The sequence below is a fragment of the Nomascus leucogenys genome, chromosome 14 (genome assembly GCF_006542625.1).
Source record: "Nomascus leucogenys isolate Asia chromosome 14, Asia_NLE_v1, whole genome shotgun sequence".
Taxonomy (NCBI): Eukaryota; Metazoa; Chordata; class Mammalia; order Primates; family Hylobatidae; genus Nomascus; species Nomascus leucogenys.
In genome coordinates this window covers 34,199,050-34,226,885 of record NC_044394.1, presented here as the reverse complement: position 1 = coordinate 34,226,885, position 27,836 = coordinate 34,199,050, and the positions used below count along the sequence as shown (strand labels likewise).

Below are 27,836 nucleotides of genomic sequence, written 5' to 3'. Positions count from 1 at the left end.
CCACTGCCCTCCAGCTTAGGTGACAGAGACCCATCTTAAACAAAATTAAAAAATTTAAAAAGGTCCATGTATATACCAAGTATCAATAACTGAGAAAACATTTTGCCCACTGGTTAAGCCCCATAAATAGAATCCAGGGCAGTGGCTTGGTCTGCTTCCTGTCTCACATTTTCCTGTGTTCCAACAGCAAGGCAGGCAAGATTTGCAGAATGTCCAAGGCCCCTGTACTCCAGGAGGGTCCAATCATGAGGCACCTAATAATGCCTTTGGGCAGAAAGTCCTAGAATTCAGAAGTGCCATGACCTTGCATAGGGGTAGGCCTGCAGCTGAGGGGTGTCACGTGGTGCAAAAGGCCTCCCAGCTACATCCTGGGATGGGGTTTGAGATGGATTAATGGCCTTTGCATGGGACAGAGGATGTTTGCCCCCAGGTTTATCACTTAATAAAAGCGAAATTACCAGAAAAAAATTAAGGTGTCTTTCAGCCCATCTCTTCTGACATGGAAGAGGTTTGCTGAGCGGCTTATGTTCCGAATTTGTTTATGAGAACTGATCATTAGTGAGACTGGCCACAGTGTTTAACCTTGCACACGCATGCTCAGTGAAGCCTAGACATTCAGAGCAGCAGAAATAAAGTAACTTATTGTTCCTTCCACCTTGCCTGAGACTGGCATTTTAGAGACCTGTTAAAAGAAAGTCTTCACATGGCTGGGTGCAGTGGCTCACGCATGTAACCACAGGACTTTGGGAGGCCAAGGTGGAATAGATCGCTTGAGCTCAGGAGCGAGACACCATCTCAAAAAATGAGAATTAAAAAAAAGAAGAAAGCTTCACAGAATTTCCTAAAGAAACTTCTGACTCCCTTTCCCTTACCCTTTCCTCTTCTTAATGCTCTGTTATGAAAGAAAAAGCTGATGTTGCTGTTGAGAGTCTCATACCAGGACTGGAGCCCCCAGTTCCCCAGCGCCTCCCATCTCAGACGGAATCTGTGACCTCGAATCGCACAGGTCAGTCAGGTGTCTCTGCAGCTGCAGGGACTGGTCGGTGTGGTGAACCTGTGAGCCAGTCTTTTCACCTGGCTCAGTCAATCCTGGGCTTATTTTGAAGCCCAGGTAGTTCCTCCTGAAATGGACACCCTGAATTGTCACAGCCCCAGCTTCTAGATGTTGAGGGATATATTTCCTTGCTAAAGAACTGAGTACTTTTTGGAGCCATGTTCTCTGTGGGGTGATCTCTGGGCTTTCTCTGGTTACAGTATTTCTTTATTCAAGATTCTTTTCACTGGTGGCGGGATCCCTCTATGTCCTTAATTAAAGAACTCCACCGAGCTGTAAGGATACCCTTAACCCTCCAGATTGCTGTGCATCTTTCCAGTTTACCAATGCCAGTGATGTCCATGCAGCTCATCTTCTATATATTGATGTTCTGTTCCCAGCACAGTGCTTTAATCTTGTATAGGTAATTTGCTGTAAAATTGTAGGCAAAGTTGAAGTCTTCCCGAGATCTAGTATTGCTTGTACCCTAATTTCAAAATTCAGTCTTAATAGAATTTCTTAACTGCCCACAAGTACAGATTTGGTAACCTTCTTTTTTTTTTTTGTCCATAATTCCCTTGATAAAAGTATCTGGTTTTCAAACTTGGATAGAAACAATTAGAAGCCTAGGAAATGTGAGGATAAATTCATGCAGGTGGAAAAAAAAATTACCTCCAAAGACAATATGATTTATTTTCCTTATCCTCATTTGAATGTTTTCTCCTAGAAAACTTTCTCAGAAAACAATTCCTGTGTTAAAATGCTTAAACTCAGGCCGGGCGCCATGGCTCACACCTGTAATCCCAGCACTTTGGGAGACCGAAGTGGGCGGATCACCTGAGGTCGGGAGTTTGAGACCAGCCTGACCAACATGGAGAAACCCCGTCTCCACTAAAAATACAAAATTAGCCGGGTGTGGTGGCGCATGCCTGTAATCCCAGCCACTCGAGAGGCTGAGGCGGGAGAATCACTTGAACCCAGAAGGCAGAGGTTGTGGTGAGCCAAGGTCGCCCCACTGCACTCCAGCCTGGGAGCTGGAGCGAGACTCCATCTCAAAAAGAAACTTAAACTCTGAGTTTTTGTCTTGGTTTTCTGAAATCAAAATCATGTTCAAAGGGCCAATTTCAATGTAAAGAATCCTAGCTAGAGGCATTGTGGGTGGGAACCTGGTTGAGTTCTAGAAGGTACTGTTTAATCTTGTCACATTCTGCTAATAGTAAGCCAGAGGCAACCCTCTCCTAATCAGTTTGGATACTTTGTCCTATAATAACTTCATTCTATGAGTGTTTAGGGAAAGTTTAAGTGAAACTCTAATTGTAAAGTTTTTTCTCCCAAATGGCATTCACTAAGAACTGAGGTGCTAAAGTTAGCTCAGCATCCAAATCACAGACCTGTTTAACCAGCAACCTCTGAGCAAAAAATTATCCTCTATTTCTATATTAATGTTAAGAGGAATCTAGAAAGACATGTTTCTATAGATGAAAATCCAGAAGGCTCCACACATTTCTTTTGTTTTTCATTCTACCACTTTGGCTTGTATGTGTAACGCGTAAATGCGGTAACTTAAAAGCTAAGATCTAATCTCATGATATTGTTGTGTGTGCCACTTAATGCCATCACTGACCTGGGATGCTGTTAATCTGGACTCAGATTCTCTCACCGGGGAAGATTCCCTGCTTGATTGCTCTCTGCTCTCTAACCCTACTACTGACCTTCTGGAAGAGTTTGCCCCCACAGCAATCTCTGCTCCAGTCCATAAAGGTAAATGCTTTCTTCTTCTCAGGCCCACGTGTGTCCCTAGAGGGGAAAGAACTAAACAACTTTTGAAAGTTTTTCTTATCAAAAGTCTTTACTAGTGAAGTTTTAAAACTACCTCCTTATATGGAAAACTTGAGTATCTCCTAGATACTGTGTTGTAATACCTCTCAGTGAGAATACTTGCTAAGACTTAGACGACAGGCCAGTTGTGGTAGCTCAGGCCTGCAATCCCAGTACTTTGGGAGGCTGAGGCGGGAGGATCACTTGAGCGTAGGAATTTGAGACCAGCCTGGACAACATACGGAGTCTCAGTCTCTACAAAAAATTTTTTTAATTAGCCAGCCATGGCAGCATGCACTGGTGGTACCAGCTTCTCAGGAGACTGAGGCGGGATGATTGCTTCAGGCCCGGAGGGCAAAGCTGCAGTGAGCCATGATCGCACCACTGCACTCCAGCCTGGGCAGCAGAGCAAGACTCTGTCTTAAAAAAAAAAATAGCAGACAGGTACTAAAAATAAATAAAATTAAATCTAAAAAAAGACCTAGACAACAGATTGGTGAACGTATTTCTTTCTGGCAAGAACATAGAATGCAGATATTGCATGTTACCTTTAACAGCTAGATACCTTTGCAGTTAATTCAAGTAGATGGTTGAAGTGACTATCTACTGTCTGCCTATAATGATCATATGATGCTTGTTGGCCTTAGAATGTAAAATGGTTTTATCATATCTGATTCAAAGTTATTGCATAGTGATGACTGCAGTAAAGAAATAAGCATCTTTCCTCAAAAGTCAGTCCTGCAAGGTTGAACTTGTAGAAGTTTTGAATTTTAGTTCACCTTCAAGTCATGATTGGCTACTGGATTTCTCTTTCTAATCTACTATTTTCATTTTTTAGTCTTGGGTTAATAGTGGTCTGAAATGCTGCTGGACAGAGGTAGCTTGAATCAGATTCTATTCAATGAGCAGTTTGTGACAGTGTCAGGCTCAATGCCTGGCTTACTTTGTTACTGAACTTTCTGTGATTGGGTAGTGAAAGTAGTCTTCTGGAAAGAGAAAATGCATAGAAAAGAAAGAGCTTAAGTCCCTTCAGGAGAAAATTCAAGAAGGAAGACTCCCCAGAATGACTGAAAATAATCACCCCTGTGGTTTGCAATGGTAGTAGCTGCGTTTTTGTTTTTACCCCTGATGACATTAAAAGGATTATGTTTTTACAGATTATGTAGAGGGAAGTTACCTATTTAGACAGTGATGTCTGGCAGGAGTGTGTCAGCAACAATGTAGAATTACAGAGAAGCATCATTTGCAAAATAAGTGCTCAGCCAGCACTTGCTTGCTGTTAGGATATCTTTCATTAGAATGGAAAAGACTATTCTAACAAACTTCCACTTGAGGCCTCAGTGCATGTGATCTTGTGCCTCAACGTTCCCTGAGGCTTCTGAGTTGTTTCAATGTCTTTTTTTCCCAGTCACAGTGCAGTGAGTCCTTCCAGCAGTATTTTGTTTGCCTTGTATACAGTGGTTACTTCTTAAAGAGCCGCCAATTCTCTTCCTCCTCCCCTGCCCCGCCCCCCGCCTCGGTTTTGAGTTTTTCAAATATTGTTCAGCCTCTGTTCCCTCAGTGAAGACAAGTGACTTATTCCTATGCCTTTGTGGATTAGTGACATTGAAGAGATACCTCACAATAATTACAATTAATGTCTTATAAATAATATAATTCTTCCAAGAACCCTTTTCCCTAATCATTTATAAAAGTCCTAACATGCCCAACTCTAAAGCATTTTTTTCTATATCTCTGTATTTTCCAGTTTTGCTATTTTTATTTCAACTCAGATAAGTCCTTTCACCTTTGAAAATAACAGGGCTGTACAGTTGAGATCTTTGTGCCTCTTTCACATTCTCTCATTTGCTAATCTCTGCCTCTGTTGTTTCTGCTTGTGTACTTGCGTTCTGTATTAAGCTGCAGAAGATAGTAATCTCATCTCAGGTTTTGATGTCCCTGAGGGCTCGGACAAGGTGGCTGAAGATGAGTTTGACCCTATTCCTGTATTGATAACCAAAAACCCACAAGGTAAGAAAAAGGATGGGGAAAAGAGAAGAGCTTGGCCTCAGTTCTCTTCAAAATAGTCATGCACCTAATCTGCAAGGGGGAAGAAAAGCATCAACATTTAATGAAGGACATTGGGGGTAATGAGAATCATTGTAGGCTGGACCAATAGAGACAGATAGAGATAGGTATCTTTAAAGTTTGACCATGGTGTTTATTTAGAGAGAAGTATTTAACAGTTGGCCAAAAGTTAGTTTTTACCATGAAGCCAAAAGCAAAATGATCTTCAGTCAGTGGAAACCTGAAGGTATATATCAAAAGCACATCACATTTTTTATCGTGATTAGAATAATCCGTAATAAATATTTTTTCCAAAGAGATTAACAGCCGTGTTTTGGTATCATTCACATCTTTTTGACATTAATGGAGCATCCTTTTTCAACTTTGATGGATGAAAATCATTTGAACATGCCATAAAACACTAAATTGCCATAGGACCATCTATTTATTTTTTAAAGCATATTCTTATTGCAGTGTCTTAATAACTAGTTTCTCCCCAAAGCAAAAATTATTGATTTTTACTTTATCAAAGGGAGATGGCTTGATATTATCAGGAAGTTGGTGTATAGCCAGCAATTCTCAACCAAAAAAACTATTGATTTGAAAATAGTGCCCTCTTTGCAAGATGTCCTGCCTATACTGTGGTGTGCGCACAGAATGCCTGAGCTTTTGGTGGGAGGTGGTGGACAGCTAACTTATATGTTTCAAAATTAACATGTAAGGGTTTGCAAATGTAAAATATTGCTTCTCTAGGGTTTGGTTTTTTTGGTTTTTTTTTGTTTTGGTTTTGATTTTGGTTTGGTTTTTCTTCTTTGCTTGCTCTGCACATCTAAACCTTAACCCTTTATGTTTTGTACTGAATTCCTATCTCTCCACTTCCAGGTGGGCACTCTAGAAACAGCAGTGGGAGCTCTGAGTCCAGTCTTCCCAACCTAGCCAGGTCTTTACTGCTGGTGGATCAGCTCATAGACCTGTAGCCGTGACCCAGTAGCAGATGCAGTTCTGTAACCTTCATACCGTAAAATACGTTTTCATTACAGAGTTATGAAAAAAATGATTTTTAAAAAAAAAATCTGCAAATAAGGGGCCCTCCAGCCCTTTTCTCCTACCCCTTGCCTTCTCCTGTAGAAATGATAAGGAAAGAAAATCACTCGGCCCTCCAGATATTCCTTGGCCAGTTCCTCCTTGTTAGTTTGCTGTGTGTTCTCATTACCCTTCTTCAATAGCATTATCTTAAATCAAGCGCTAGATGCCATGAGCTTCACCTCTGCTGGAATCAACTCCACCAAAAGCTTAACTGTAACTGAAACTAGTGAATTGACACTTTTGTCTCGTTCTTGCTAGGAATGGCCTCCCAGATCAATTCTCCCAACCCCTGTCTCCTTTCGCCAGATGCTGATGAATGTATTTCCCTGTTTTTGCTTTTTATCCTGATGCATTTTCATGAGGACATGGCTACTTCCGTTGGTCTTAACTCTAGGCAGTGGCCTGGAGATGGGTGTGTGGTTTAAGAAAGGGTAAAACTTACTGACTGGTAGTATATATTTGAGAAGAGAAATTGAGCCCAGCTCTAGCCAACCAACTTTGACCTTGTTTGATCATAGACTTAGCCAAGGGATTTTACACCCCATGCAACCTACCCAGCATTCGTCCAGCTTTCTGGCTTCCATTGAACCGTGCTTTCTCAGATCTGGAGACGTGACTGCAAGTATTTGAGATCCTTGGATAAAATGTGTACGTTATATAAATCCCAAGTATTGCCATTCCTTTTCATGTTAACTGTTCCAAGTGGGATCTCAGAATTAGACCAAAACAAGACAGTGGTGGTAATATGATACCTTTTATTAGAAGACTTTTCACTGGGGCGGGGGTGGGGGGAGGATAGGGAGGGGAAGGAATTGTAGCAGAAACAGATGTATTTTTCTTGTGATTTTTATTTTGAATCAAATATTGTAAATTGTGTATAAATGAAGATGCTGAATAGTTCTGTTTCCACTTGGCATTTCAAGTCTGATATCAGATGTCTGTACAGGGTTTTGATCTCTTTCCCTTGTATAACTACACAACAATCCTACAGTGTAACATATGGAATCATTTTGAATAGACTTGTGTGTTGCTATAAGCTTTCAGCAGGTCCTCTGTCTCTAGAATAAGCATGTCGTTTATTTTCAGATAATCAGAAATAAGTGTGCTGACAAGCTGGACACAATCTGGGTGTGCCCAGCTTACCTTTCTTTCTGATGTTTAAATTGAAGGCTGCAGCCAATGGAATATGTTCAGTTGGTTTTCCTTGGCTTCCTAGATTAAAAAAGAATAATAAAACAAAGCATAGTTCTTTATTAACTTTAGGATATTGTTCATAAAATAAATAAAGGCCCCTGCACTAACATGACAACATGCCTCATGGTCACCCTCTGTATATGTACTTACTCATTAAAGTGTATTTTATTTCTTTATGTGGAAAGCACTTTTATAAAACCACCCTTTTGAAAAGAAGTGGGCACAGAGAACCCCACTCCTGTTCTTTTCCTCTAGTGCCATTGTCCATCATCAAAAGGGAAACTCTTAGTTAATCAGATCTGTATAAATAAAATTCCAAGTCCATTTGCTTGTTTTGCTATCTAGTACTTTTGTTTCTTCTTCCTCACATTTGCACTTTACGGGGGAAAAAAAGTTTAACAGCAACAACAGCCTATAAAACACTGCATTCTGGAGGGTAAGGTTTGACCCTAGGAATGTGCGAGCAGCCTTTGAAAGGCATTGGAGGAAAAGTCTGAATCTTCCAGCCTTCCTTCTGTCTTTAAATACTTCCTGTGCTGGCTGAAACAAGATGAGCTAGGTAAAGGCCTCTAGTTGAATAACAGACCATTTCCAAAACTGAGAGAGGCACAAGCTTCCTGCCGAGGATTAAAAAGCAAAAGATATCCACAAAGGGCTCTCTGTGGTTGGATGGCAGTGAAAATAGGACTTGGTTTACCCCTTTATGGACAGGAAAATTGCTGCAGGTCAGAATTGTATTCTCTTTCCTGGACATAGAAAGAATGTATAAATTAATGAAGGAAATGTTTATTTTTAAATAAGAATAATGTTTGAGTTCTATGTTTTCATATTTGATTTTTTTCATATATACCTGTTAGAAATATAATGAAATATCTAGTTTCTCAATTTAATTGAAACTATGAAGAGTACAGTTTAGAAATTAGGTATCTCTAAATTGTTCTTTTCATGCATTACCCATAATTACATTGAGATATATTATCTAGTCATTTGGCTCAGTAAAGCTTAACGGAGGCAGTTAATGAAAATGAGCAGACTAGAAGCCAGAGACGGTAGTAGAAGCCTGAGAGAGATAATGACAAGAAATTGTCTTGGGCTTATGTAGAGTAAGGCCTCCTCAAAGGGGAGAACTATTTTTCTGTTAAGGAGCACATATGAGTGCTTTGGTAAACAGAGCCTTCCTTGGTTTAGGGCATCATCCCTGAGCTAAAAGAGTGTATTTGAGTTGAGCATAGTGTCCTGGTACGTGTGGAATCATAGCCTGAGCTACAAAGGGACCTTGAGACCATCCTCTAGTCCACCATCCTCTTCATTTTACAGGTGTGGGACCTGAGCTGGATTGAACAGGGTCGGGGGAGAAGAGGCCTGGGCAGGACAGGCCACCTGGGATCTCATCCTGGCCCTTGCCAGCCACTGGCTGAGTGACCTTCAGCAGGCACTTCACCTCTCAGAGCTGCTGTTCCTTAGAGTTATACAATGGGTTTGGACTAGATGGTCTTTAAGATTATAGAAGTATAGGGCCCTAAGTATATATTATTATGTTTAGAAGGGCTATGAAGGATTTATATAATCCTGATGTTCTTCAGTTATCTTCTGTAATTCCTGCTATTATGGTAGCAGTGTTTACATTTTAAAGAATTATAATGGGCTTTTACTAACTTGCTCTTTCTTGATTATCTGAATAGAAGCCTAAATCATAATCTTAGAGATTTTCCTTTTTAAGCATTACAGAAACACATGCATGGACACACACCTACCTATTCTAATAAAATGGTGTCAGAAGATTTCTTTTTAAATGTATAATCAGGGATCTACCAGTTTAAAATGGGCAAATACTATAAGCATATGTTTCTGATTTGCTTTTATTCCAGCTATGTAAGAGGAGTAACTATAGCAGAAAACGTCACAAATTGATTTTTCCCTTTACAACATTCAAATGAGTCCCAATGTTTTCAAAAATACATACCTCAGAGGAGATAAGGCTTAAGTGGACACTTCTAAGTGTGATTATAATTATTATAATTAATGATTTCTTTAGCAGACATATCAGAATTTTGACATCTAATTAAGTGTTGTTCCCTTCAATGTCATCTAGTTTTACTTAAGAAGTTAATGCTTATTCTAATGATGCTGCCATCCTTAAAGTTATTTTTGAAACTCCTCTCCTTAGAAATAATATCAAGGAAGGTAATAAGGTATAAGAAAATCAGTTATATTATTTAATTAGTATCACTTTGAGAAAGCATCTGGAAGTATATTCTTTCTTTATCTACTTTTTCTACTACTCTTGGTTCTGAGTAACATTTAGCCATTTCCAGAAAGCAAATTCAACCCTGTAAGATGAAGAGTGGTTACTGTTGAAGACAGTAAAAAGAATAATCCACAAAAAATTCTCAGAGAGGACCTTATAATAGAAAGTGAACATGATTAAGACTTAATTTCCTTAATTTTCTGAATAAGGAAACTTCTGTGATTCCCTAGTCTTTAGAATGGTTTAAAAAATTGAAAGATATGTGTATTAAAACGCCTCTGAAAGAAGTTGTCACTTTGTTCGGTGTTATTTGATATTGGACTTCGCTCTTCCTGAATTAGAATTACAGAACTTGGATTGCTAATACTTGTGGAAAAACAAACCCAAGAAACGAACCTACTTTTCTCAAGATGTAATATTTGTTTTGTTATTAATACTTTTGTTTGTTTTGATTACTTATTTCCCACTCTCCTGACAGATAATTGATCAACCAATATAACCTTCCCCAGGTTAGAAACAGTTCTGCCTTCAGCAGTGCTATGGGAGTGAAGGGATCTTTGGGGCTGACAGCCTATGATGTGGAGGGATCTGCACTCAGCTAAATAAATACATGGTATAGATACCTTGGGCCAAAATAAAGTCTCTCTTGATAAGGTTTTTCTGCGATTTCCCAGAGTCCTTAACCTTCTCAGTCTATAAGATTATCAGGCTCCCATAGCCACTAACTTTGAGCTTTGGGATGAAAATGACAGGATTGCCCAGTGTGCCGGGTTAAGCAAATTAGAGGCTGCCTGGCAGAACAGAAAAACTATCACATGAATATTTAGAATGGAATCTTTCCTGAAACACTCCAGATACTGCAAAGCTATCTTTATTCCTCTCTGAAGGCTATAATTTTATCAACACAAAGCCAGCCTTTTCTTTTTCCACATTAGTAATGTTTCTGAAGTTGGATGTGCTTAGATTTCTTAAATCAGAATGAGTCCCAGAAAATCTATAACAAGAAGACTCTTTTGCTTCTCCCAGATTTCCTTTCACTAATATGGGATAGGGAGGCTCCTTGGGTAATGCTAACCTATGCAAAGAAATTACCAAATGGTGGTAGTTGCTAGAATTAAAGACACTTACTTGGTTCACACTTGGATGTAGTGACCTGAATTTACTCTTTTCCTGTGAGTATTCTACTCTACCCTATTGCACTCTCCTTTGTCATGTGGATGTGTATTTATCATAGGTCTTTAACCCGTCCTTCCCAAGAAGACAAAGCATACAGTTGTACATGAAGATATCTTATGCAGTAAAAATGTGAAATTTGAACATTGCTGCACAAGTATTGTATAAAAAAAAGTCTGTAAAGAACTTTCTTATGTAAACATACAGGGGAATAAAGACTTCTATCTGTTCAAATGGGAGCATGATGTTTAGAGATGTAAATAACTTGAAATAAGTTGCTCTTTTCCTGAGCTGAAAACCCACTTTTTTGCAGAAAGGATTTAACACAGTATTGAGTGACAATAAGTACCTGGGCACAAGAAAAGTATAGCTACACACTGAGGACATATTAATGAATCATGGCTACCTGAGAGAGTAAAACCCCTGTTTTAGTCTCAAGGAGAATAAGACGCTTGCCAGCCTACACTGGATATGACCAGACACAGGGCTGTAAAATGGAGCGCAGGTTTGCAGCTTCCCTCCTCTAACTTAATCCCTAATATACCCAGGCCAACTTAATTAACCATTTTGTGTTGGCAAGAATAATTTTATCCCCAGTGAGAAAGCTCACTGATTTAATTGCCTCATTGGCCTGAGAGGCACAGCTGGCCATTTTTGGCTTCCATTAGATCCCTCATTTCCCAGTCATGGTGGGAATATACCTGGGAAGCTATCCAATATATGGTGGAAAGCTACCCATGGAGGGAAGCTGCCCAATATATGGTGGAGCCAAATGCTTAATTTTATTATATTAGCTAGAAGGTCATGGTAATTATTAGTTTGATGTATGTCTCTTGATTTCCCTAGTTTGGTTCTAAGATTTTACGTTTCAATTGCTGCTGCATTTCCAAGTTCTTGTGAAGGGATATCTTGCTTTCTATTTACTATATGTGAGAAGGCTTCTTCTCAATACTCCAAGTCTTCATTTTCTGTTTTTGGCAAGAATTATATCCTTGATACTCCCTGTAACTGTTATTTCAGTTTTTGGTATGAGGAAAAGTAAACTTCCGGTTGTGTGTGATGTATTTCATTAAGGAATATCCAGCCTGACATTTAAGTCTTCAGATTTTGATTCTGTAGGGAGCATTCTGATGACCCTCACTATGTCAATCTGATGGAGTTTCCAGGGGAAACCCATCCTAAATGATTCAGCACTTTGGGTTGCTTTGGAAGTGAATAGGGAGCTGGTGAGGATAGTTGCCAAGTTATCAGGTATTTTAGGAACTCCTCTTCCCTGAAGCATGTGAGTTCTTGCTGAAATCTACATAATTTGGAGCCTCAAAATAGACTAATATGGAGTTACCCATATTGAAAGTGTCAACGTGCCTAACCTGGCACACAGTCCTACATCAGAGCAAGAAAAAGAAGTGTGTTTTGACTTCTTGCTTAATTTTATGTGTGAAACCAAAATAAAAAGAGGTATGACCCAGTTTGAGGGAATTATAACAAAACCCTACCTTAGGCTCCATGATAAGTAAGACCCTGTGCAGACTATGAAGCCAGGCCCTGGGCTTTAGCCCCTGAGATACAACAGGCAGTGTTTACCGAGCTCTGTGGCCACAGGGTATCTGCTATGTTGTGCCATTTGTTACCAAAGGAACTGGGCCAAGGCATGTGGTTAGGTTAGTATAAATCCTTCAATGCTAGTAGAGAGACTGCTTCAAACACGTTTTCTTGTTGACACAATGCTACCTTCATATAAAGGAACTGTTCACCCTGAAAACACATTTTCTCTATAAGAACACATTCACATACTCAAGAAAAGACTTTTATCTGCCAACAAGATTTAATGGGATTTCTGATTTACCTTCTGTTTCCAGTATATTTGGAATTTATCCTTCTCTTGACTACCTTGTTTCTGGTGCTACCACCACCAGAATTCCTTAAGGGAATATGGAGGTCTGGGCTTCCCCCATATTCTCTGGCATTTCTTTGCCCTTCAGAGTGCCAGGCCCGGAGAGTTGCAAAGTGTGGTTGCTCTCCGCCTCAGCCACACTGTACCTCCTCTAACAAGAATAGAAAGGTTAAGGGACTTGGCCTTCTCAGGAGAACCTTTTAAATGTACTTTTCCATTCCTACAAAGCCTGTTGATGCTGAAAGAAAGATAGGAAATAGCTCTTGTCCTTGTTTTGAAGGACAGGAGACTAATTTTCCCTTCAAACTTGATATTCTGGTGTTTCTGTGACTTTTTTTGTAAATTATTCAAAGTTGTTGGAATTTTAAGTCTGATTTTCCCACTACTCATCATGAAGGTCATAGAATATGCTCTGAGTTGGAAGGTTTTCCAAATGGGTTCTTGACCAAAAACCCACTTTTTAACAAATAATTTTGATGAGTTAGACATGTTCTTCCATCCTCGCCAACTCTGGATATGGGCACATACACACACCCCTTGGTACTTCCTAGTTCTCAAAATGTAATCTAGCACTTCAGGCATCCAAAGTGCCCAGGTTCAATAGATAGCTGCTTTTTTGCCAGTCTCTGTGCACAAATTGTTTTAACTGAATTCAGCTTAAATTTCCAAAAAACACTGAGTCTGTTCAAACTAGTGTTCATTGGATTATTGACCTGTATGATGCCAGAGTTGGTCATTGGCTTGACTAAGTTTTCCATTTTTTTCCCTAAGAGATATTTTGCTCTCCTGCAGAACAAGCTTAATAACATCAACTTTCAAGGTAGTTTTGGAAGATGAGAAATTGTGCTTTTGTTTTGGCAACTGAAAACTTTGTCCAACTGATACTATGTGAGGAAGGTGGTTCAAGGAGTTTTAGGGCCCTCTTGTCCGTCTTTAAGGCTCTGCAAACCTTATTTTGGAAAACTTATTTTTCTCCCTTTTATTTGAATTTTCTCCCAGAAATTATCATCTTAGTATCACTGAGACAAATCTAATATCCATTTACTTGCCTGAGAAATTAGGATTATGTCTGTCCACATAAGTTGCAAGAGAGAAGGTATTCTGTTTATTTCCTGTCCGCTGACTGATGCTTTCGTATCACCATGTAGCTGCACATATTAAAATTATAATACAAGGAAAAATTTATTCTTTTCAAAATCTTATTCTTCAAATACTATTCAGAAAGCCATTTGGCACCAGTACAGAATTTAACTTAACGCCCCAATCTGGAATTCACTGAATGCATTCAAACTGTTAGAAAGGAAAATAAAAATGGAGGATAAACACATTTTTGTTTTGTTTCTGAAAACAATATTTAAGGTCAGAACTGTTTAAAAAGAAGCACTGCTAAAAAGTTATAGGATTCAGAGAAACATAGTATTTTTGTACAGTATCTTATAAAATGTTCAGACCTCTCTCTACATTCTCTTTACAATGTAATGTCTCTAAGTGACTGGTTTCCCAATAAACTGATTTTAATGCCTCTTCTGCTGTGGTCTGTGTGCTTAATTCAAGCAGAAACTTTAGCAGGGGATAATTTTTGGCAGAAATTTCTGCTGGCTAATGGTTTGCATAGGAGGGGAGAGGGTCAGTATGGGAAGGGGATCATTGAGTTCCATCTCTACAGAGGTTCTGGGTCATCTATGGCTCCAAATCATTGTATCTAATATTCTTATCCTGGTGGGTTGGGAAACTCCATAGTATCTCTTGACTGAGCCCATGGTGAAATGATACTTTTACCCCCAGCCACCCTTTCTCTGGATTCTTCTTGATTAGTTACATATGCCTTTTTCCTGCCCTCTTGCTAACATGTGCCCAATGACATACTTCTAACCTGCTAATATTTCTTGGAAGGTAAGCTCTCTTGCATTCTGATAATTGTCTATTTGATTTTAAAAGCCAGAGCACCCTGAGGCACCTCTACCTAGATAGAAATAGACTAGTAAATTGGAGTTTGCTAATGCTTCTGTAATGGCCCATGCATTTTACTCCTTCTGCTTAAAGAACTTTATGACAGATTCATTTAAGCAGAGGAGATCTTTATGAACTTAGAAGACTGAAAACAAAATTCTGGGGCAACTCCAGCTGAAGGTGATTTATTTGGTCTGATTTTGATGCTGTATGCTCCCCTCAGAAGGTACCTTCAGTATTTATATTTTAGGCACTCGTGTGCTCTTTGAGTAGTGCTTATGATGTAAGTCATCAAGTAAACTTGCATTTATCAAGCAGCCACATTCTGCTTCTTTTCAGAGAGTTTGTCCCTTTGCATGTGGCGCAGATGACCACATGCCAGATTCTGAATTGAGTCATCCCCAGACAGTGTTTCTACATAATCCAAAACTGTCATGGTATATGTGGAGATGAATGACTGGGTTTGTTTTCATTCCATAATGAGCCAGTGCCAGGTAGAGCAGGTGTCTGTGCCTGGCCCTGTGTGTAGGAGCGTTGCATAGTTACGCTGAATGTCTGTGTGCCTAACATCTTCATCTCCTTTCCTGTACGTCGTGCCTGTCATGTTCCAAAACGTGAGACAGTGGTTGGTTGTGTTCCAGTTTGTGTGCAGTTTCCTTGCCTGATTTTTATTTTTATGTTTTCCCTTTTGCATTTTCAACATCTATTATTTGGTCCCACAATGTTTTTGCCGCGGGTTGACCATTAAATGTTCCAAATAGAGTTGAATTGACCTACACATTAATTCTGCCTTTTATGCTTTTCTAGGTCTGCAGAGAGAGTCCAATCCCTGTCCTGTAATAACTGTAGAGCACTTTAAAGAATCACTGGGCGTTAAAGGCCTTCCTCTGTATCCAGACCCCTCCAGAGTACCTGGCACAAAGACTCAAAACAACTTAGAATCTGACTACTTGGCCAGAGATGGCCCTTCAAGCAACAGCTCATTCCATAGCAGTGAAGAGGAAGGGACTGACCTTGAAGGAGACATGCTGGACTGCAGTGGGTCTCGGCCTCTCCTTATGGAGTCTGAAGAAGAAGATGAGAGCTGCAGACCCCCCCAGGGGAAGCTGGGAGGAGCCGTTCCATTCGCTCCACCAGAAGTCTCTCCTGAGCAAGCAAAGACAGTGCAAGGTGGAAGAAAGAACCAGTTTCAAGCCCTCACGCAGCCAGCCACTGATGGGCTCAGTGAGCCAGATGTTTTTGCCATAGCTCCCTTCAGGAGCTCAAGGGTTCCAAATGATGACATGGACATTTTCTCCAAAGCCCCATTTGTCTCCAAGAGCAGTATGGCTCCTTCCCAGCCAGAGGAGTCAGACGTGTTTTTGAGAGCTCCTTTCACTAAGAAGAAAAGCGTGGAGGAGTTAACAGTTATCCAGAGCACCTCCCAGGAGCTGCCTGCACAGACCGGTCTCCTCAGTCAGACAGGTGACGTCCCCCTGCCCGCGGGCCGTGAGAGAGCTGTGTATACCTCTGTCCAAGCTCAGTATTCCACAGCTGGTTTTGTGCAACAATCTAACCTCCTCTCCCATTCTGTGCAAGCAGCAGACCATCTGGACAGCATCTCTCCCAGGGGATCCTGCCTGGAATCTGGGGGTCATTCTAATGACAGAAATAAAGGACCTCAGCTCCAGAAAGAAGCTATCTCAGGCCCCATGGCTGGCAAACCATTCCGCCCCCAGTCCTTATCCAAGTATTCCCGTCACTATAGCCCAGAAGATGAGCCAAGTACAGAAGCCCAGCCCATTGCTGCCTACAAAATTGTTTCACAAACCAACAAGCAGTCGATAGCTGGGTCTGTTTCTATCACATCCCTTTCCTCCAGGACTACGGAGCTGCCAGCTGCTGATCCATTTGCTTTAGCACCCTTCCCTTCAAAATCAGGCAAGAAACCCTAGGAGCAAAACCTGAGCCTCAAGCCTCTTGTCTCTATCCCACCCTCAATACCCGCCACGGCATTCCCAGCTGAGCCTTCCGAAGAAGAAATATTATCAGTTCTTATCTTTCAATTCCCTGCGTCAGAGCAGAATTTCTTGAGTCAACAAACTCAGTTGCAGTGATACTTAGTCGAAGCCCCTTTAAGTTATGTTCGTTTTTTGTTTGTTTGTTTATATTGATTTCTGGACTTGGAGGCATTTTCATCTCCTTCACAGAGGTCATCCACTTCCAGCAAGAACTCTGCTTCCTCCCCCCTCCCCCACAGAAACTGTTTAAATCCTGAAATACTTCTTCACCCCAATCCCAAAGGGGCCCTATTGTTGCTAGTTTTAATTCCTGTAGCTCCTTTTCTAAGTCATGCCCATCGAAGAATCAAGATTAGTCCCTCCAGTAAATCAAGATTTAGTACTCTTGAAAAGGGGAGATGTCTGGAAAGAAGAGCAAGATAAAAATCATTATACATCAACAAGAAGTGTAATCCTGCAGTTACTAATCATTCCTGTAGAAGCAGCAGCTCTAGGAGTCTCCGGATCTGTTTCTCAGTCTGTGTGCAAGCCAGGCTGGCCCTCGTGCATGACTCTCTGTGGGTGTGGAATGTACGTCAGAGCCTATGTAGAGATACAGGCAGATGGGCTAACTCCTCATGTCTAGTCTGCTGGCAGGGCTTTCCCCACATCCATGCTTTTGAAATTAGTGTGAGTATACAGGTTTGTGTGTGCATGTATACGTGTGTGTGCACAGGAAGCATTTCCACTTGAGGTAAATCCTGCCCCATCATGCCTACCTCCACAATCAAATCACTCGTTTTTTGGTGTTTGCTTACCTAACTGACTTGAACCCCATCTTTTTTATTTCGTTTTTTTCTCATGGCAAAATAGAATACATTGGAAGGTGTAGGGAAATCCTGCTGGAACTGATGTTTCAGAGTAAATTTTTTTTCTCTCCAGAATTTCCTGTTTTGCTATTAACAAATTATATTTACCTGATTATGAAAAATTAATTTTCCTTATACATTTTCCCCTTAACAACACTAGAAAAGAACACCTTGTTACAGTTCCGGACTCTGAGTATGTGGGCTAAATGCCAGCATCAGGGAATTCGTTCATCATGAGACTAGGCTACAAACTAGGCTTGCTTGTTTTGGGGTTTTGTTTTTGTTGTTGTTGTTGTTGTTGCCAAATCTCTACTGCCCTTTGAGGAAATGTAAATCTGAGACATGGAAATAAGTGGGAGAATGGAAAAAGAGCTGAATCAGGTAGGCATGAAAACTTTTACATTACCCTCTTTTACATTATCCTCTTTAGATGTTGAAATAGGCCAGACAGGTTAACTGATGTTTTTTAAAATTGTCTTTTATTTCTGGAAAGATCTGACTTATTCCTAGCTTTTTTCATACCCTTTATTATTAGTGCCTTAAAATAAAGCTGGCCAGGTGCAGTGCCACACACCTGTAATAGCAGCATTTTGGAAGGCTGAGGCGGGAGGATCAGTTGAGCCCAGGAAGTTCAAGACCAACTCTGGCAACACAGCGAGACCCTGTCCCTTCAAAAAATTAAAAAAAAGAAAACAAACAGGCTGGGCATGGTGGCTCATGCCTGTAATCCCAGCACTTTGGGAGGCCAAGGTGGGCAGATCACAAGGTCAGGAGTTTGAGACCAGCCTGGCCAACATGGTGAAATCCCATCTCTACTAAAAATACAAAAAATTAGCTGGATGTGGTGGTGCACACCTGTAGTCCCAGCTACTCAGGAGGCCGAGGCAGGAGAATCACTTGAACCTGGGCGGCAGAGGTTGCAGTGAGCCGAGATTGTGCCACTGCACTCTGGCCTGGGTGACAGAGTGAGTCTAAAAAATAAAATTAAATAAAATAATGAAAAAAATTAGATGGGTATGGTGACATATGCCTGTAGCTACTCAGGAGGCTGAGCTGGAAAGATTACTTGACCCCAGGAGTTTGAGGCTGCAGTGAGTTGTGAGTCCAGCCTGGGTGACAAGAGTGAGACCCTGTCTCCAAAAATATAATAATAAAAATAAAGCCTGTATCTCAATGGGAAGATTTCTGCTAAGGCAATTCAACTCAATGGAAAGAACTGCTGCATTAGGTTTCAACTTGAATGCTTTCTGTCACTTCTAGTAAAGGTTAAGTGATTTTTCCATTAGCTGTAGAAGTTTGGAGAGCTATTTACCAAGCCAGATCAATGATTTAAAAATTATTGGAAATTCGTCTAAGAATCAAGTCTGAATGCCCAATTCTATTGTAGTAGATTAGGTGTGATATCCTTTAAAGTTCAGGAATACTGGCAGTAAAATATGAGCAGCTACTTTTCAACATTTTGTCCTTTTTTGGTTGGTATCCGCCTATTTCAAATGTCCTGATCAAAAGATAAATAATTGGCACTGTGCCAAGGTTTGGTTTTCCAACTAAGGTCTCAACTGTGCCAGAAACCTATGTCCTTCACTTTGGTGGATGCTAAATGTTATTCTAAGAATACGCTTTTTCCCAATTCTCATTTCTGATTTTTATGTATTAGTGGATGCAAAATTGTCTTTCTAGTTGAATGAATAATTTCGGTTACTGCACGTGGAACTTTGCACCCCAGATTCTTCCCATGGTCATTATCAAGTGAAGCCCTTAAAAACATGAGCCACGAGGCTAGAAATATTCAGGGGGACTTCTCACCCAAACTCAGAAATTCTTTTTTTTTTTTCAAGACGGCGTCTTGCTCTGTCGCTTTGACTTGTGGATTACATTAATTATTAGTAACAGTTAGATTCTGCCAACTTGTATTACAGTAGGGTCTTATTTCCTTAAAGAGAAAAAAAATAGTCATGCCCCATTTAATGATGAGGGGAACATTCAGAGAAATGCATCCTTAGGTGATTTTGTCATTGTGTGAACATCACAGAGTGTACTTAACACAAACCTAGATGGCATGGCCTACTACCTACCTAGGCTATATGGTCCAGCCTGTTGCTCCTGGGCTACAAACCTGTACAGCATGTTACTGTACTGAATACTGTAGGCAGTTGTAACACAATGGTAAGTATTTCTGTATCCAAACATTTTAGACATAGAAAAGGTACAGTAAAAATATAGTATAATCTTATGGGACCATCATGGTATATGTGGTCCATCATTGATGGAATCGTTTTTATGCAGCACATGACTGTATATAATCAACAAACGACTCTACTTTCTTGTTTTCATTTGTTGTGTTTTTGCTTTACACATTTGATAGGGAACATAGAACTTGTGACCTTTCATTTCAGTGGAAAGCATTGAGCCAGAATATATTTATTCATAAACCATCGAGCCACACATGCATTGATGAACCCTGAAAGAATCCACAGTAATTGACTAACAGGCAGTATTGAGTGAATGATGTCATATGTGGTGAAAAATATTTAATATATCAGTTTCTTGGGCTCACATACAGCCCTTTAGTTCCAAGTGCTTGGTTAGATTAGAAAATGGGATGAACACAATTTGATGCTGAAGCAGCTGCTGAGCAGCACCCAGGGAGTCTAGGTCATACACCCTATATTGTTTTCGGCCCACTTATTATTGAGTTGAAAAGTCTCATATTTGTAGACTAGAGTGTGTGTGTTTACAGGCCCATGTTGTATCCGAGTTTTCTCTGGCAACTAAGATCTCTTTCTAAACGTTCTAGAAAGATACTGGTATCTTACTGGCCCATTATTTATTTAGTAAGTTTTAGAATACATGTACATCAGTGTTTTCAACTACTTGGTGGACATTTCACTGATGCATAATGAAAGTAGCAGATTATAATCATCAGAGTGATCTGACAATGGAAATTCTGTATTTGCTTCCATAAAGAAAAATAATCAAAACATATATCAGATATAATATATATGCAGTATATCACATAGGAAATTTTATTATAGGAAATTAGAGAAGGATGCTACTCCATTCTCTAGCAGGAAGAATACAGCTTAAAAATCACTTGGGTCCCTTAAAGAAAGAAAAGTGTGATTCTGTGTTGTATGTTTGGAACTGAAATTGGAGAACACGTACCAGTTAACTGTGAAATGGTTGCTGGATAAAAACACAGATGTGGTTTTATCCGAGAAATATGGGACTGAAATTATTTTGATGAGAGGTACATAAGAGAGCTGCAGAAAAGACTGTAGCTTCTGAGGAGGCAGGAGTACCTTGTTAATGTCCAGACCACCCCTGAGTTCTAATGTTCCAACTCCACCTAAAGGAGGAATTGGAAACTTTAAATGGAATTATCTAATTTAAATTCTTAGTTTTTTCTTTGTCTTTCTCAGCTGATACTTGTAGTTTTGTTTTGTTTTGTTTTTTAACCACCAAGAACACTTGCAAGTTTGTTACTGAAAACATCACTAAAGGAAAAGAAGAGTTTCAAAATGCTTGAAAAGAAAAAGTAGTATGTGGTTGGGAATTGTTTTTGTTCAAGTCCATGGAAGTCCTCCTGGCTTAGCTCCCTTGTTCCTGTTCCCACTTCATTTCCTTACTTAACATTCCCCTATTTTGAGCATGTCAATAAGTGCATGATGAATGGCACAGTTGAATGATCATGTTAACTTTAATTGCTTCCTTTGTTGCTGTAAACAGTTTCTTGTTAAGTTTCAGCCAAGGCCGGGCGCGGTGGCTCACGCTTGTAATCCCAGCACTTTGGGAGGCCGAGGCGGGCGGATCATGAGGTCAGGAGATCGAGACCACGGTGAAACCCCGTCTCTACTAAAAATACAAAAAATTAGCCGGGCGTGGTGGCGGGCGCCTGTAGTCCCAGCTACTCGGAGAGGCTGAGGCAGGAGAATGGTGTGAACCCGGGAGGCGGAGCTTGTAATGAGCCGAGATTGCGCCACTGCACTCCAGCCTGGGCAACAGAGCGAGACTCCGTCTCAAAAAAAAAAAAAAAAAAAAACAGTTTCAGCCAAGTCTGTGACAATCTCACCAAATAAGAATGAAATGGGCACAGTGTGGTGGCTCACACTTGTAATCCCAGCACTCTGGGAGGCTGGGGTGGGCAGATGGCTTGAGCTCATGAGTTCAAGACCAGCCTGGGCAACATGGCAAAACCTTGTCTCTACAAAAAAATACAAAAATTAGCCAGGCATGGTGGTGCACACCTGTAGTCCCAGCTACTTGGGAGGCTTAGGTGGGAGGATGGCTTGAGCACGGGAGGCAGAGGTTGCACTAAGCCAAGATCGTGTCACTGCACTCCAGCCCAGGCAATAGAGCCAGACCCTGTCTCAAAAAAACAAAACAAACAAAACATGAATGAATGAAATGGCTCACCTTCCCTATTATGAACTAGAAGAAAGGATGAAGGAAGGTTGGCAGGATCCCAGCCTTACTCTGTAGTGACAACCCAGAGGTACCTTTCCTGGAATGCAGGGTCAAGTTTATGTGTGAAGGGACTCTAGAATAGCTGGTAAAAATGGCTACATGTTAACGATTCTTGACTTAGTCCAGTATTCCCATAATTTGTAATTCCATAAATTTATTCTCAGCTGTCTCCCAGCCATTTCTAATAGAAGGATGTATACCCCAGTTTTGACAATGTTCTTGAAATCAAGTTAGTGTTACCTGCATTGCATTATAATGGAACTATATGTACATGTTAAAGGGATCTGTTTGATTCCTTTTGGCAAGGAATTGCAAAAATAGTTTTTACCAATACCAGTTAAAATAGGATAGGTTAGACTTTGGGGGCAGGGTGAGACAGTGCAGCCTTTTCACTCTGAAATGGCAAATCAGCTGTATTCTTTGAGTCTACCAGAGATTCCTATTTGAGTGTGAATGGGGTGTGTGTGTCTGTGTGTGTGTGTGCTCATTCATCTTCATGCTTTCTTCCATGGTGTTAATTCAAGCTCTCCTAATAAAGGTATCCAAAGAGTACTGAGAAGTGACCATAGGTATTTGGCATGAGTAAATGTGGTTCCTTTTGCCAAAAACTCTCAAAGTTACAACTGGAGTTCTTCTCGATAAAAGGTTGGGGAAATCGGCCATGGCTTTAGCCTTGTTCCCAAGTACACATCTTCTTATCCACAAGGATGAAACTCTGTAGGGCTCACCCTGAGGGCTCATGTGTGGCATTGAGAGGGTAGCAGTGACCAGAACATTACAAGGCCCACAAGATGTTTTGAATGAGGGAACATTTAATGTCATTTGTTAGGAGATAGAAACCAAATAATAAAGGACAAGGACCACGCTCATTCCATGGAGAAGAGGTGAACTCCCTCTGCTGACTATTCAGAATGGACTGAATGAGGAGGTCTCCCCAGCCAGAAGGAGTATTGAGGTCATCAGGCCTCAGAAAACAATGTACACATAATCTCGGGCTGTGAACAAGAGAAAGGAGGGGGGAAAACATGAAAGTCAATCTTAACAATTTTTGCAATACCTCTTATTTGCAGACCATTGGATTTATGTTATTGCACTCTCGGTGTGATTTATCATATGTATCTGATAGGTTTTATGAATTGTTTTGAGTTGTAAACTCCCATACCCTTTATTAAAAATGGACCCAATTAAATGATTTATGCTTTGTGCAATGTCTTAAATCAGATCTCTCTAGGATTGAAGGGATCCATAGGTATCTTTCACTTAGTGTGAAGCCTAGTAGTATACTTTTATATTCCTGAAGAGAGACCAGCATTAACAAAGAGAGAAGTCTCAGGAAAAAATATACCTAAGAATTATTTTTAAAATCCATACTGTGAAGGAGAATCTGCCTGCCTATTTCCTCTCCAAATTTCAGAAAATAACACAGAGTGCTATTTGCCTGAACTCTAATGAGCTTGACTTTGTTATGATTCAGGGAGAACTGGTTACACCTCTGCTGAGTTTGCAGAGGTGATGTTTGAAGAAGACCCAGGAATCCAGAGTTCTGGCATTATATGCACGAGTGAAGCCAAAGTTGCCTACTTCTGAAAATTTAAGACCTAAATATACACCCCACCAAATTCTACAATGTGAAGTTCTTATGTTTTTCCTATTTCAAGTTAACATTAAGCAAAAGCACAGTCTTTTTTATCTGTGCCTCCGCAGTTGCTCTGGGGGAAGCCCTTTTCAGACTGTCCCTGAGCCTTCTGCTAAGGTGTGCCCTGCCTTCCATGTAGGGAACACAGGAGTTGCAAGCACAAGCTCCTACAGGTGGACTCTGCATTCACTTCTTTGTGTCTCACTTTTGCCCCTGAGGCTGGTTGGCAATAGACCAAGGAGGTGCCCTTATATCACCCCTTAACACCCAAGTCAGAGGAACCAGGGTAAGACCCCAGGGGAAAGCCATGAGCAGATGGTTTAGATCTGCTTCTCTAGATTCAAGTCAAAGTTCTTTCCCCCTCCCCTCTTATGTATTTTTCCTTGAGTTCCTCTTTTCTTGTATTCGAGTAGTAAGATCTAGAGGGCTTAGCTTAGCATGTCAGTTTACATGGAAGGAGACCAAGTAGTCCCTCAACCTGCTGTTATATGAGCTTAGCCTAGGGGCCCAAAAAGAGACATATTCCCTTCAGAATGCAGCCCAGGTGTGGACATGGATGAAGAATTAATGGGAGAAGCACTTGGGCATATTTGAATGCTCAAGCAGCTAAGCTCAGCAGCAGGGAGAAACTATCTGTAGAGAAGGAACAGATGAAGGAATAAGAGAGTGAAAAGTAAATGGACCACAAGCACACCTAGCACTCAGGCGTGGTTTTTAAATACCATTCTCTAACAAAAAGAGCCAGGGCTCCATGGAAAAATGGCTGATTCTAGGGCTGGAGCAGGAAATACACAAGATGAACCAGGAGCATCTTGTAGTGTAGTGTCAGAAGGTTAAAAAGGGCTTTAAAAAAAAAATGGGGGCCAGGTGTGGTGGCTCATGCCTGTAATCCCAGCACTTTGGGAGGCTGAGGTGGGTGGATCTCTTGAGGTCAGGAGTTCGAGACCAGCCTGGCCAACATGGTGAAACCCTGTCTCTACTAAAAATACAAAATAGCCAGGCGTGGTGGCGTGCACCTGTGATTCCAGCTTCTCGGGAGGCTGAGGCAGGAGAATCGCTTGAACCCAGGAGGCAAAGGTTGCAGTGAGCCAAGATCGTGCCACTGCATTCCAGCCAATATATATATTGGCCAGGCATGGTGGCTCACTTCCGTAATCCCAGCATAGAGGAGGCCAAGACAGGAGAATCATTTGAGGCTAGGCGTTCGAGACCAGCCTGGGCAACACAGTGAGACCCCATCTCTACCAAAAGAAAAAAATAAAAAGTCACAGGAACACAAGAGCCAACCTGAAAGAACTCCCGTGGTCAAAGCTAGAACAAACAGCAATAAAATAAACACTATATTATTAGATTATAACACATAGGATAAACATCCATGAGCCCATACTGATATAAAAAATGAATAAACAGGATAAATGGGGAAGAAAAAACAAATCACACAGAATTTCAATTAATCTATTATTAGATTATATTCCTCCTCACAGGAAGTGGAACTCAAGACTTTCTGTATTGAAACACAGCCACACTCTTTCATTTATGTATTGCCTATGGCTGCTTTTGCTATCCAAGGACAGGGTGGAGTAGTTGCAACAGAGACCATGTGGTCCGCAAAGACAAAAATGTTGACCCTATGGCCCTTTACAGAAAGCTGGTTTGATTCCCGCTCTAATTCTTACAACCTGCTCCTCTTACCTCCTGCCCCTGATAACTACATTTTACTCAGCAAGCTGGGGGTCCCCTTCCCTGCTAGTGCCCCTCATTAGCAGAATCCCTCCAGGAAGCCTCACCCTGGCTTGCTTCTGCAGTGCCCACTTGGCCCATGGAAAGTTTTGACATCCTTGTCCCACCAAATATGAGGGTGCAAGCCTGTCTCCTGTCCCTTCTCTCTTTGCTGTGCCACTTGTGGGCTACTTGGACCCACCTCTCATCTCTGGAATTCATCCCCAAACTCCTGAGGATACTCCAAGGACCATCTTACCATATTTTACCCGAGTAATTGGGGAGACTGACCCAAAAGTTTCTGCAGGTCAGGAAGCCCGCAGTCAGGGAGTGAGACTTCACACTCCTCTAATCATAGGCACCCTAGGGCCTTTAAGGATGATTCTCAGTTGGCTTGTCTTACGTAACCTGGATAGGTTGGGTGGAGGTGTCACCATTTTTTTTTAAACATCTTTCAGGAAGCCTAACCACTTTAAAATGTTAGAGGCCTTTGATATCACCCAATGTCCTTGACTTGGAGGCTTAAGCCAAAACTCCAAGACAGCAGGAAAGTCCCATTCCATACCCTGTTACCACGCTGGGTAACTCCAGGGAACAATTCACATTGCATCCTGTTTTATTGTGGCCTGTAGAGTTAAACAGGGCACACCCTTCATAGCCAGAAGAAGTAGCCCTCCAGCTAGATATACATATACATAGCTACAAACCCAAGTGACCAGGTGTTCCCAGGTATTCTCTTAGATCTCAGATCTAAGAACACCTGGCTTTGGAGGTAAAAGGGGAGAAGTACAGTTTGATGAAGGAAATCAAGGTTTTGTTGGTTTTGGGGGTAATCATTAGGTAAAAAATAGTAGAAGAGCACCAGGCGTGGTGGCTCACGCCTGTAATCCCAGCACTTTGGGAGGCTGATGCAGGAAGATCACTTGAGGAGTTCCGAGAGTCACCTGTACAACATAGTGAGACCCCCGTCTCTACAAAGATAAAGATAAAAAAAAAAAAACCGAGCACTGTGGTGTGTACCTCTAGTCCCAGCTACTCAGGAGACTGAGGTAGAAGGATCACTTGAGCCCAGGAGTTTGAAGCTGTAGTATACCATGATCACTGCACTCCAGCCTGGAAGACAGAGCAAGACTGTGTCTTAAATAAATAAAAGTTTTATTCTGGATTATTTAAGAAAGAAGATATTTTCCCCTCTCAGTCAACAAACCAAAGGCAATGCAGAAGGGGCTGTATGTAATTCCAGTGATAAATGGAAGGTATTATCTTTGTTGGCATTTGCTTAATTCTTTTTTGAGACCTTCACCAACCTCACAGTACAATGTGGCTGTGTCTCTGCTCCCACCTTCTCTGTGGAAAGTCCCATGACTGACATCTCTCTCCATCCATTCCTGGGATCATGTGTGCTTGGAACAGATTCTATTCTGCTACCATTTACTCATTTGCTTCTTCAACTGCTCTGCTGCCTGCGACCAAATCAGCCCCAGAAGGCTGTTAATAGAAAAATTTTAGACAAATTAAATTTAACAGAGCTTAATTGAGCAAAGAATGATTCACAAATCAGGCAGCCCCCAGAACCAGAATAGATTCAGAGCGACTCCAGGACTGTCACATGATTAGATAAGATTTATGGACAGAAAACGGAAAGTAATCTATAGAAAATAAAAGTGAGGTACAGAAACAGCTCAATTGGTGGCAGCTGGGGATTTACCTTATTTGACCTGGTTTGAATATTTGACTGCCTGTGGCGGGCTGAAGTTTGGCTCCTGTGACTGGCTGAGACTGCTTGTTGGAAGAGTCTGTTAACAAATCAAGTTGGGTTACAGCTCACTGTGTCTAGAGAAACCTAACTTAAAATATGCAAGGGGGCAGCTTTAGGCCAAACATAACAATTTCCCCCTTTTGAACAACCTCTCAATTTGAGAGATTAACCAAAACTTTAGGCATTGATATCATTCTGTCACCATCATACATGGAGTTATTTGGTCTCAAATTTCACTGAGAAATAGTAGAACAGTGGGTTTTGTTTTGTTTTGTTTTTTTGAGATGGAGTCTCGCTCTGTCACCCAGGCTGGATGGAGTACAGCAGCGAGATCTCAGCTCACTGCAAGCTCCGCCTGCCGGGTTCACGCCATTCTCTTGCCTCAGCCTCCTGAGTAGCTGGGACTACAGGCACCCGCCACCATGCCTGGCTAATTTTTTGTATTTTTAGTAGAGACGGGGTTTCACCGTGTTAACCAGGATAGTCTCGATCTCCTGACCTCGTGATCCACCTGCCTCAGCCTCCCAAAGTGTTGGGATTACAGGCGTGAGCCACTGTGCCAGGCAGAACAGTGGGTTTTGTAAGGTAGGAACAAAGAAACAGAACAATAGAAAGAAACCTGATTGGGTAACAACAGTTTACTTTTTTGTAAGAGTTACAGCATAGGAGGACTTCCTTATCATGCTGGAATCTCCTGTTTTCAGGAGAAAAAAAGAAACAGGTCTGTTTTGAGGTCTGTCTGCCTCCTACAAGTTTCAGTTTGATTACGTGGCATTTAGCATGAGTGACTCCATTTTAGTTTGGTCTGGTCTGTTGGGGCCTAGTGCAGGAGCTCAGTCCAAAACAATGCCCTCCCATAATTTTATTTAACAAGGCCAAGGCACCTATGGTGTAATGTCTTCCTATGTCGCCTGTCCAGATGCGGGCTGGTGCAACCTGCTTCAGACCCTGACATCCAATCAGTA

General features: G+C 41.1%; 2 protein-coding genes across 3 annotated transcripts in view; both read left to right on the top strand.

Annotated features, from left to right (window-relative positions):
• Positions 1 to 14,014, top strand: part of AAK1 (AP2 associated kinase 1) — a 180,410-nt gene extending 166,396 nt beyond the window's left edge. For both annotated transcript variants that reach the window (XM_030826869.1, XM_030826868.1), the window contains exons 19-22: positions 905 to 1,006; positions 2,684 to 2,794; positions 4,751 to 4,861; positions 5,780 to 14,014. In XM_030826869.1, the coding sequence (XP_030682729.1) occupies positions 905 to 1,006; positions 2,684 to 2,794; positions 4,751 to 4,861; positions 5,780 to 5,874 (419 nt within the window). In that variant the 3' untranslated portion in view covers positions 5,875 to 14,014. The remainder of the gene's footprint in view (positions 1 to 904; positions 1,007 to 2,683; positions 2,795 to 4,750; positions 4,862 to 5,779) is intronic.
• Positions 14,015 to 14,556: 542 nt separating this feature from the next.
• Positions 14,557 to 17,968, top strand: LOC105738570 (uncharacterized protein FLJ45252). The gene has a single exon (XM_012501142.2). The coding sequence runs from the start codon at positions 15,468 to 15,470 to the stop codon at positions 16,374 to 16,376; it is 909 nt and encodes a 302-aa protein (XP_012356596.2). The 5' UTR covers positions 14,557 to 15,467; the 3' UTR covers positions 16,377 to 17,968.
• Positions 17,969 to 27,836: the final 9,868 nt, after the last annotated feature.